At 36.8% G+C, this 11,030-nt stretch overlaps 2 protein-coding genes and 1 non-coding gene across 5 annotated transcripts in view; all 3 read left to right on the top strand.

Moving 5' to 3' along the window:
• The first annotated feature begins 748 nt into the window (after positions 1-748).
• Positions 749-2,067, top strand: LOC107746308 (serine/threonine-protein kinase pim-1-like). Its single transcript, XM_016560452.1, has 6 exons — positions 749-823; positions 925-975; positions 1,071-1,446; positions 1,529-1,705; positions 1,833-1,921; positions 2,056-2,067. Exons 2-6 carry the CDS (start codon positions 958-960, stop codon positions 2,065-2,067), a joined length of 672 nt encoding a protein of 223 aa, XP_016415938.1. The 5' UTR covers positions 749-823; positions 925-957.
• A 1,797-nt stretch (positions 2,068-3,864) lies between these two features.
• On the top strand, positions 3,865-3,947 carry trnal-cag (transfer RNA leucine (anticodon CAG)). The gene has a single exon. It is a non-coding gene; the product is annotated as a tRNA-Leu (tRNA).
• A 278-nt stretch (positions 3,948-4,225) lies between these two features.
• LOC107746242 (translation initiation factor eIF-2B subunit delta) overlaps positions 4,226-11,030 on the top strand; it is a 10,652-nt gene continuing 3,847 nt past the window's right edge. Inside the window, exons 1-11 of one of the 3 annotated variants that reach the window (XM_016560381.1) lie at positions 4,226-4,344; positions 4,846-4,883; positions 5,199-5,370; positions 6,311-6,505; positions 6,724-6,806; positions 7,886-7,977; positions 9,560-9,674; positions 9,764-9,840; positions 9,950-10,052; positions 10,157-10,284; positions 10,379-10,556. In XM_016560381.1, the coding sequence (XP_016415867.1) occupies positions 4,296-4,344; positions 4,846-4,883; positions 5,199-5,370; positions 6,311-6,505; positions 6,724-6,806; positions 7,886-7,977; positions 9,560-9,674; positions 9,764-9,840; positions 9,950-10,052; positions 10,157-10,284; positions 10,379-10,556 (1,230 nt within the window). In that variant the 5' untranslated portion in view covers positions 4,226-4,295. Of the gene's footprint in view, positions 4,345-4,845; positions 4,884-5,198; positions 5,371-6,307; positions 6,506-6,723; positions 6,807-7,885; positions 7,978-9,559; positions 9,675-9,763; positions 9,841-9,949; positions 10,053-10,156; positions 10,285-10,378; positions 10,557-11,030 lie in introns of all 3 variants that reach the window. The other 2 variants (XM_016560387.1, XM_016560375.1) reach the window with 2 other exon arrangements.

Raw genomic sequence — 11,030 nt, 5'->3', positions numbered from 1 at the left:
ACACATTTTAATTCAGAAACAAATCGATTTAATCACTTTAATTTTTTCAAAAGTGCCCTTGAATAAAAAACTACTGTAATTTGAGTATGCAATATTTTATTCATATTATTGGTATTCCCCTCTTTAGATCAGCCATCTCTACAGCACATTGTAGAGATCTATGATCTTCATGAAGCTCCAGTCTCTGAAGTCCTCATCACTGCTGAGGAACAGCTGGAGCAGGACGTCCTCCAACCTCAGGACTTCGATGCTCCAGTAAGTTCCGCTGAAGATGACAAAACAGAAGAACTGGACAAGGGTAAGTTTACTGCCATAATCTAAAACATAATAGACACAGATTATCACATTCACAGTTTTTCAAAAGTGCCCATAAATGAAGAACCACTCTAATTTGAGTAAGCAATATTGTATTCATATTAGATTGTATTCATATTATTGGTATTCCCCTCTTTAGATCAGACTTCTCTACAGCAAATTGTAGAGATTCATGATCATGGAGAAGCTCCAGTCTCTGAAGTCCTCCCCGCTGCTGAGGAACAGCTGGAGCAGGACGTCCTGCAACCTCAGGACGTCCACACTCCAGTTAGCTCCACTGAAGATGAAGAAGCGGAGGAGCCGGACAACAGTAAGGATAATACATGTTTGTGAATTAGAAAATGTTATTATAAATTATAAAATGCATAAAAAAATTGATTTCATGCTAACTACATTTGTTTATCTTTTAATAGGCCACATCTTCTGGCAATATGAATTTGGCCCCAAGCTGGGTGAAGGAAGCTACGGCTATGTGCATGTAGGGACTCGCTGCAAGGATGGCCTTAAGGTTTCTTTTTTTTTTTTTTTACTTACAAAACTTTCCATACCTGTTCAGATTCATGAATGGAATGACCTCTCTAATTGTTAATTCTTTGCTTTGTTGATCAGGTGGCTGTGAAAATTGCCGAAAAGACTCCAGATATGCCATATATAAGAGTTGTGAGTAGCCTGCACTCTGTATATTATTGCTTCTCAGTAACTGTTTTCCATTTCTGACATCTTATATTCATGTTTATCTAATTCTTTCCTTTTAGCCTGGTCATCCCAAACGCCTCCCCATGGAGATCGGCCTGACACTCATGGCTAATAAGGGCTCCAGCGTTCCACAGATAATTAAGCTGCTGGACTGGCAGGATGACCCGGACCACTATGTCATGGTCTTGGAGCGGCCCATACCAAGCATGAGCATGTTTAGTTTCGTGAAGCTCCGACGAAGGCTCAATGAAGGGATGGCACGAAATTTTATGTGGCAGGTCATTCATGCTGCTAACATTTGCTGCAAACGTGGCGTCTTCCATCGAGATATAAAATTGGAGAACCTCCTAGTGAACCCTGACATGTTGGAGGTCAAGTTGATCAACTTTGGGTGCGGCACGCTCATGAAGGACTCTACCTACGTGGCCTTCAATGGTATGTTTGCTAGCAGGTCTTTAACTCACTGAAACACATCCTGCTGTATAAATGCATTAAATATAAAATCTCTTCCCTCTAGGTACAGAAATGTTCTGTCCACCAGAGTTTGATGTAGACGGCAGGTACCATGCAAAGCCGGCAACAGTTTGGTCATTAGGGATCCTGCTGTTTGTGATGGTGTGCGGGTATTTTCCAGATGACAAAGACCTGCACATGATCAGTAAGAATGACTGGTCTAACCCTGACCTGTCACAAGGTGAGATCTTCATCAGAGAACAAAGACTGACAATTTGAGCTCTAAATATAAAAGTATACAATTTGAAATCTAAATATAAAAAGGTGTAAAGTTAATAATCAGACATCTCTCTCATCTTTTTTAATAGAATGCTGCCAGATGATTTGCTCTTGTCTACATCCTGATCCACAGCGGAGACTTGTTCTGGAGGAGATGCAGCTCCATGACTGGTTTATGGTACTAAGATTAGAGTCTGATTTGCTAAATGTTTTTTTTTTTTTTCAAATAATCATCTTAAACATTTAAAAGTCAAGTTTGCTCTAAATGTAATGTATTTAGATAAATAACACTGATTTATGTTTTTGTTTCAGGTTGTGGAGTAAGATGGAGAACAACAAAAAACAGGCTGACATTAGTGGCCTTTCCATCCCTCCACCTTGCAGCAGCATTATTTATATTTATAATTTGTTTTAGGTATTAGGTATTAAGATATTTGTATTAATATATTTATAGGAATATGTGTAATTTTTGTAAGCATAATAGAATAGTATATGTATAATAATAGAATAATAAGAATGATTTTTATAAGAAAATTTATTAAGATATTAAGTATTAATAAGATATTTGTATCTGTATTAAGATATTTATGCACTGTTATATATGCTCTGTGTGTTATATTACCAGAGTGACTGTAAATTGGACATCTTTCTTTCTCCTGACAGCTGTAATCAATCTATGAATATTTTTTTCCTATTTTGGAAAGCTGTGGAAATAATAATAATAATTTTTTTAAAAAATCAAATAGTTGTCGTTTCCCATTCACCACTATACACTCATCCATGACACCAAAGTTTAGCGTAGAGTGTACACAAATATTAAGAAATGTCAAAATGACATAAAAAATTATGTTCACTTCACACAAAAATACGTCCCATGCTTGACAGATTTGTTTTTTTTTTTCAGTTAACTGTACTAAGTAGTCTACTATAGATTTATAAAGAACATTTAGTCTAATGTGAATATGTTCAGCAAGGCAACAAATAGCCTACATTGTGCACTTAGCATACATTTTATATAAAATGTATATCATTTTATATAAAGAAATAACAGTATGATGACCAGATCTGCAGTGTTTACCCACACTAGAAAGCGATACAATTGTTGAAAAGTCCCATAGACTGGTGAATTATGCCTCTCGTTCATTTAGATTCGCGTACCACAGGAACTGTTATGTAAAATAGTTTATTACACAGCTCACTGGAGTACTACATTCTTATTAGTCAATCTCAGCATCCAGCAGTCAAATATTTAGGAATAAATTGTATTTATGAATACATAAATGGAAATTGTCTTCTGCTAAAGCGTAGGCCTACAGCCTCTGTGGAAATAAGCAAGCTATATTTGACAGGAATATATAAAGAAGCAAAAATATTACATTAGTATGTAAATATAATTATATTAGAATGGAGACTAACACTTGTAAAAAAAAAAAAAACATTGTGACCGTAATTTCCAAACATTTGTGTCTCTAGCTGTTACAGCATGTTGCTTTTTAGCATTATATACATTCCTTTGACCAGCAGAGGGCTCTGGAGCGCTTCGAAACGAAGATGTATCCTCTTCAATGAGTACTGAATGCATCACTCTATAATAGTTCGAGTCAAAGGTAACTATTTTTGTGAAAAGGTGACACAATTGAGCGTAGTTGATCCCAAATCCTTTTCAGACTCGGTTTACTAGCGAAAAGTTGCTAGGAAATGAAATTTAACGGACTCGGATGGGAGACAGGTTGACAACATCAACTATGCTAGCGTTACAGAAGTAAACACGTAGCGACATATGAGTTTAAAACCAATCACAGGGAACCTAATTTAGCTATTTTGCCGTTGGTTAAGCCGGTGATCGTCACGGTTTGTCTTTTTTAGTGTTTGATGCATTGAAGTAACGTTAGTGTTGTTAGTGACTGTTTATCATTAGGACGCTTATTTCAATTAATTTCTTAACAAGTTATTGATACCTTAAATACTTAAAAGTAATCTAATATAACATCCTTAATTGCATAACTTAACCATAAGTCACAAACAACAATATTTTAACTCATAAAACGTTACTAAGAACGGCTAAACGTATGAAAACGTCATTATTAATATTTAACGTGATGACGTAATTACGTGTAATATGTCAGGATGGCCGAGCGGTCTAAGGCGCTGCGTTCAGGTCGCAGTCTCCTCTGGAGGCGTGGGTTCGAATCCCACTTCTGACAACAATGTTTTCGTTTTTTACCTTTCTTTTTCTTCGAAACGACGAGAACGTGTTGTTGTTGCAAGCGAATGTGATTCATCTATTTCATAAAAGAGGTGAACGGAAGTTTTTCATCTTGGGTGTTTGGGTACGGTGTGACACCATCTACAACTATGTTAACAAGTACTCGTTACTTTATTGTTATGCAAGCAGCTTATACTATTTTCACTTGTACAAATAATACATACGTTCATAAATGATACATAATAGAAAAGTCAGCTCACTCCTTTCAATCGCTAGATGGCAGCGTAATTCATCCCGACTGCTTTTCACATCAGTTTACCAGCGCGAAGTCACGAAGAAATGAAACATGGCGGACTCGGATGGGAGACAGGTTGACAGCATCAACCACTCTACAGGTAAAATATGCAGACTGAAACTTTTTAAACATGGGCTGTTACTGAATTAAACATGTACGTAAGCAGTCGTTTATAGTCGTTAACGGAGAGCTCGTGTTGCCGCTGCTTACGCCGCTGATCGTCACTCTGCCATGACACAGCTGACTTGACATATGCATAGTGGAAATTACATCATGCGGTTTTTGTCATTTTGAACACGTTGAAATCAGACTACATAGACACGGTTGCGATGTTCCCTATTGTTTGCATGTGTAACTGGATGTGTTTGCAAGACGAACTGAATCTCTGTGCAACATTCTGTAGTTTGGTAAAGATCGAATGAGCCAACATGATTAAATAACATTGCAAAGACAGTGTCGAGAATTTCTGTCATCAGAGACATTAATTCAAACTTATACGGACTTCTCAGTAAATTAGTATTTTCTACCACTAGTGTTTATGCAAATAAAGAGCAGTTTTAACTTTGGATACGTTTTAAATATATGTTTACGTGTGTCACAGAGGAAGATGTAAAGTTGCAAGAAGTTGTTCAAGCTAAGGTAGGTCAAGTCTTTATTTTATTTTTATATAATTTCACAATATCCATAGTTTAACTAATTGTATTTTAATGTATAAAAAATGTGTTTTTGTTGTTATTTACGAAATATCACCATCACAATGGCTGTGTCTCAAAACCTAGTGAGCTGTCTTACCTGGACAATATTTTGGGCATCATAGCCACATTCTCAGCAGACATGGACGGTGCCTAGTTGCCCAAAATGCAGACTAGGTTTTAAGAGACAGCCTGTTCATTTACATTGACACCGGCTTATTTAAAATCATGCAAACTGTAATTCCCCTCTTTTTATCTATAGTGTGAAGGTAAGGAATTGACCAAAGAAGAAAAGCAGCGTCTTAGGAAAGAGAAGAAGCAGCATAAAAAGAACAAAAAAGATGACAGGGGTCCTCCAGAGAAGGAGAAGGAGAAAGAGAAAGCATCTGTACTAGCTCCATCAAAACCTGCCACACAGAGCCCAGCACATAAAGGTACTGCTTCAAAATAAGTTTCCTGCATCTAAAGTTGATTAAAACAAATGTAATTTGGATTAAACTTTTAAATTGGGATAATTGGACAAAAAAAAAAAACATTTATTTGTTTATATTTTATATTATATTTCTTTCAGATCGAGACTGGATTAATATTAAGAGTTTCAGAGTTATCTATTCTTATTCTTAGTGTAGAAAGATGTTAACAACAACAAATAAATATACATGCATGTTTTTTTACTGTATGCTTTACTGCCATAATTTTTATTTCTCGGCTTCTGAGGGTAACTAGAGTCTTTTAATGTGTCTTTCAGTGGGTGTGTTTACACTTTGGTTCTCTTGGTTCTGTTGGTCCAGACCAAAAAAAAAAGTCATACATTTCATTCTGGTTTGCTTAGTGTTCACACTGTCATTTTTAACAACTAAACTAAAGATACAAAACAAAAGACATAAGGATACGGTGACAACCTGATTGGACAACTTTTAGGATGTATATTTGGAGAACTTATCGAACATCCAAATGATGTTTGCTGGGCTAAATGCTTGTATTGTATGTCTACATATGGTGGTATTTTTACCAGATAGCTCATGAAGAGCTTATGAAATGTGTAATTGGGTCAAAACAGCAGCTGGAATTCCTCCGTTGGACACACAAATGAAGCTCTGACCCCCTGACAGGAAGAACAAGGTATGCTTGAGCAAAAAATGGCTTCAGTTGAACCACACCAGAGTTTGTGTGGAAGTGGACAGTTTGCTTGTTTGGTGTGCACCAAGGTTCAGATGGCAGCGTTCACACTTACTCAAATGAACCACACTAACAGAGCGACCACACCAGAGTTCATTTTAATGGAACCAAACCTGCCGAGTAAACACAACTGTAAGTTTAAAGTCTGTTATTTGGGTGCATTTTAATTGTTGGACTCTTTGATCTCATTAGCAGCTCCTGTGCCTGTAAATGCATCTGCATCTGAATCTCCTGTGGCTGCAGAGAAGCCTGCAAAGAGCAAAGCAGAGCAGCGAGCAGAGCGTCGGGCAAGGCAAGACACAGAACGGGCATCAAAACAGGGCAAGAAAGAAGGGGGGCAGCAGTCTGCCTCCAGCAAGCCTAAAGCTACCCCCAATGAGCTTCAGCCAGGTAATTCACTGCTTCATAAAAGGTTATTCCAGTTTGGGATATTCACACACTGGCCCAATTTTGTCAGCCATTCCTATGCTTTTAAATATTTTTTTCCCCTAATTCAAATATATAAAAAAATCAATCTAAAGTGCCTGCATTTAGGGAGAGACGGTGACTGAGCAGTTTTGCCATTTTGCACAGCCTTGTTTTTGTTTCGTTTCTCTATTTCCTGTTAGTAGTGAAAAGGTTACCAGAGCACATTCAGGTGGACGACCCTGCTGCATTGAAGAAGTTGGCCAAAAAACTTGAGAGACAGCAGGTGAGACAAATCAATATTGTCATGCTTTGCCTCTTGTCTGATTGTTGCCCATTGACAGATGATGGATTCATCCAGGTGTTTTCTGAGATCCATTTTGCAGCATTTTTAACCCAGGTCCTTCCAATGTCTTACAGAAGTCAGGGCAGGGATGCAGTTTAAATAGAACTGGAGTCAAGGTCTGGCTCCACACTTTTGTGTGCAGTGTATTGTTGAATATTTTCTATTTGTGATGTGTTTTTTTTTATTCTTGGTGAAAGTTATTGACTCTTCTTGGCTTTAATGTCTGCTGGAGGTGATTTCATTGTGATTATTATCATTTCATTGTGTACATGTGATGAGCTAGATGTCCTTTCTGGGTGAATTTTGAGTTTTTCTTTATTTTTTTATGTTATTAGGTGTAGATCTATAACACTAGAATAAAGCTTTTAAAGTCTACTGTGGAGCCCTTCTTCATTTGTGCACATTTGTGTCATGTATGTCTTCATGCACAGTGTTCTGTTGCAGCCTCAGCTCTTGACCTGAGGAGGGAGGTCCTGCAGAGTTTAGCTCCAGCTTGCCTCAACACACCTGCCTGGAAGTTTCTAGTATGTCTAGTAAGACCTTGATTAGCTGCTTCAGGTGTGTTTGATTAGGGTTGGAGCTAAACTCTGCAGGACACCGGCCCTCCAGGACCGAGTTTGGGCACCCCTGGTTTAATGCATCCTTGCTAAATAAAAAGGTTTCTTTAAAAAAATCTTACTGTCCCCACACTTTTGAACAGTAGTGTAACTTGAAACATAGTAGTGTAACTTGTACTCAAACTTCCTCCTCAGCCCCCAAAAGCCTTTTATTTTTAAATTGATCGAAACTAAGATAATCGAACTTTGGGCCGTGTAATTCCAGGTCTCAGTTAGGGCTGCACGATTATGACAAAAATCATAATTATTCCCTTGAAATTGTAATTGCCATGTCTTCATGCACAGTGTTCTGTTGCAGCCTCAGCTCTTGACCTGAGGAGGGAGGATGTGACCTCTAGAGCGTTTGTCCTTGAGGGAACAAAATATTCACATCGAATGCTGTTGTTTACTCTGTTCTCTCAGGTTCCTTTGAGGTCCGATTATGGTTACAAGGTCAGCCTGTTCTCACATCTACACCAGTACAGCCGAAAAAACCCTCCCACCCAGCAAATCAGGTACTATAAACAATGTATCTTCTACATTAGTTATAATTTTGTCTTAAAGGGGTTATATAAGTTATACAAATATCTTTTTTTCTCTTAATCTTTTGACAAACGTCTCTTATGTCCCTTATTCTACTCCGGGCTGCATATATTTGATCATAAATACAGTAAAAATGGTAATATTGTGAAATATAATGACAATTTAAAATAACTGATTTTGAATATATTTTAAAAATGTAATTTCTGTAATATCAAAGCTGAATTTCAGCAGTCATTACTCCAGTGTTCAGTGTCACATGATCCTTCAGAAATCATTCTAATATGTTGTTTTAGTGCTCAACAAACGCTTCTTACTATTATCATCAATATTGAAAACAGTTGTGCTGATTTTTATGGAAATCATGACACATTTTTTAAGGATTTTTGATAAAGAGAAGATTCAACAGAATAGCATTTAGTTGAAATAAATCTTTTTTAACATTATAAAAGTTTTTATGGTGACTTTTGATCAGTTTAATGCAGGGGTGCCCAAACTCGGTCCTGGAGGGCCGGTGTCCTGCAGAGTTTAGCTCCAGCTTGCCTCAACACACCTGCCTGGAAGTTTCTAGTATGTCTAGTAAGACCTTGATTAGCTGCTTCAGGTGTGTTTGATTAGGGTTGGAGCTAAACTCTGCAGGACACCGGCCCTCCAGGACCGAGTTTGGGCACCCCTGGTTTAATGCATCCTTGCTAAATAAAAAGGTTTCTTTAAAAAAATCTTACTGTCCCCACACTTTTGAACAGTAGTGTAACTTGAAACATAGTAGTGTAACTTGTACTCAAACTTCCTCCTCAGCCCCCAAAAGCCTTTTATTTTTAAATTGATCGAAACTAAGATAATCGAACTTTGGGCCGTGTAATTCCAGGTCTCAGTTAGGGCTGCACGATTATGACAAAAATCATAATTATTCCCTTGAAATTGTAATTGCCATTATTAATTATGATTATCACAATTTACACTGAATGATGTTTATACGATTGTTTGAAGCAACTGCATGCCATATTTTTATATGAAAATAAACTGAGCTGAAAGCTGAAAACACTGTAACTGAAAAACTTTTATTGCTTTTCTATAGTATTAAGCCTCAAATGTCAACTATACACTGGATTGGTTTATTTAAATAATAATAATAAAAAAAAAAAAAGTAAAAATATGTATGGTATTATAATGTTATACTAAAATTAAAACAATGGAAAAACCCTTAAGATAACCTGTAGATAAACACATCTTAAGCATGCAGAATAACATAAGTGAACATAAGTGCCGCTTTGAACGATTACGTAATTGTTGCATCCGTACTTGAAATCGCGATTAGAAATTTGATTAATTTTGCAGCCCTAGTCTCAGTAGAGAGGTTAGAAAATGTGCTTGAAAAATTTAAATAAGGCATAAAAAAACTTAACTAACATTATAAGTAGACCTCAGTGGAAAAAATACATTTACATTTTTACAATTAAATGTATTTATTTTTCAGGAGTGACATTAGAAATTAAGCGTGTATAACCTGAATGATTTAGTTGGTTGATTTATTATTTGATATGGTTTATTTTGTAGCATCCCTGCCACAGTTATTCACCCATCCATTGTTCGGTTGGGCCTGCAGTACTCTCAGGGCATTATAGCAGGATCCAATGCTCGATCTGTGGCCCTACTACATGCCTTTAAACAGGTAATATAATAATAATAATAAATAATAAAACATAACCTATGGAATGTTCTTAATTTTTGGATTTAATTAACATTTAAATCATTTTTTAGGTTATTCAAGACTATAGCACACCTCCAAATGAGGAGTTGTCGAGGGACCTTGTGAACAAGCTGTCGCCCTATATCAGGTTCACCTTCTTCCTTGTGAAAATTGATATGGACATATTTTATTTGAACTCTGATCTTACATGGAAACAGATGTTTAACAAACACTGCAAATGCTCTTCACACCTGCAGTTTTCTCAGCCAGTGTCGGCCCCTTTCAGCCAGCATGGGCAATGCCATCAAGCACATCAAGAAGGAAATTTCAAATATACCCAGTCAGTGCAAAGAAGAAGAGGTAAGAGTATTCATAGTTACTTTAGACTTCAGAATCATTAGTTTAGAGACGTTTATATACAATAGTATTCCTTTGAATTTCTAAAAGAAATGTTTTCTCAACAGGCGAAAAGGAGACTGCAGGAATGCATTGACAGTTACATAAACGAGAAGATCATTTTGGCTTCTGAAGCCATTTCTAAGTACGCTATTGAGAAGATAAGTGATGGAGATGTTATTCTTGTTTATGGCTGGTAAGAGTTTTCAGTGAATTGACGTAATCCTGTAATAGTCTGGATTAACACATTCAGAAAGTGTTTCAGAAATGCCTTTCTTGTCTTTTTCCAGCTCTTCACTTGTCAACCACATTCTGTGCGAAGCTTTTGAAAAGCAGAGGAAGTTCAGAGTCATAGTTGTGGACAGTCGGCCCAGGCTGGAGGGCAGAGAGGCGCTGAGGCGTCTGGTGAAGAAAGGCATCCGATGTACTTACGTGCTTATATCTGCCTTGTCCTACATTCTGCCTGAAGTGAGTCATTCTTTTCAGTAAAGCTTTTTGCAAGCATAATTTATTTTTAGCTCATTGCGAGGCAAGGGGATTTCTTACAAAAGTGCATGTACCTTCAAAGGATTGATTATGTGTATGACATCAGCAGTAGCTAAAAATACAGCTTAATTATGGTTTGGTACTTTCGTTCTTAACAATACACAGTAGCAACTGAAGTTGTGCTAATAGAAGAGTTGCTCGGCTTTATCAGTCTCTACCAAATTTAACCACTTTCATTAAGAACAATCTAGAGTTTAGAACAGCATGTGCACTTTATTTTTACTAGTATACTTTTATTAAAGCTGCAGTCCGTAACTTTTTTTGGTTAAAAATGATCCGAAATCAATATTTGAGCAAGTACAGTGGGGAAAATAATTATTTGATCCCCTACTGATTTTGTAAGTTTGCCCACTTACAAAGAAATGAAGGGTCTATAATTTTTATGGTAGGTTTATT

The sequence above is a fragment of the Sinocyclocheilus rhinocerous genome, unplaced genomic scaffold, assembly GCF_001515625.1.
Source record: "Sinocyclocheilus rhinocerous isolate Xijiao unplaced genomic scaffold, SAMN03320098_v1.1 scaffold40, whole genome shotgun sequence".
In the NCBI taxonomy this organism is placed as follows: domain Eukaryota; kingdom Metazoa; phylum Chordata; class Actinopteri; order Cypriniformes; family Cyprinidae; genus Sinocyclocheilus; species Sinocyclocheilus rhinocerous.
The sequence above is the reverse complement of the archived record's forward strand: the minus strand, read 5'-3'. Positions and strand labels throughout refer to the sequence as shown.

Excerpts from the sequence above, each read along its gene's own strand:
- LOC107746308 (XM_016560452.1), top strand. Across the intron at positions 1,447-1,528 it reads TACCTACGTGGCCTTCAATG|GTACAGAAATGTTCTGTCCA; the intron begins GTATGTTTGCTA and ends TCTTCCCTCTAG. Across the intron at positions 1,706-1,832 it reads TAACCCTGACCTGTCACAAG|AATGCTGCCAGATGATTTGC; the intron begins GTGAGATCTTCA and ends CTTTTTTAATAG.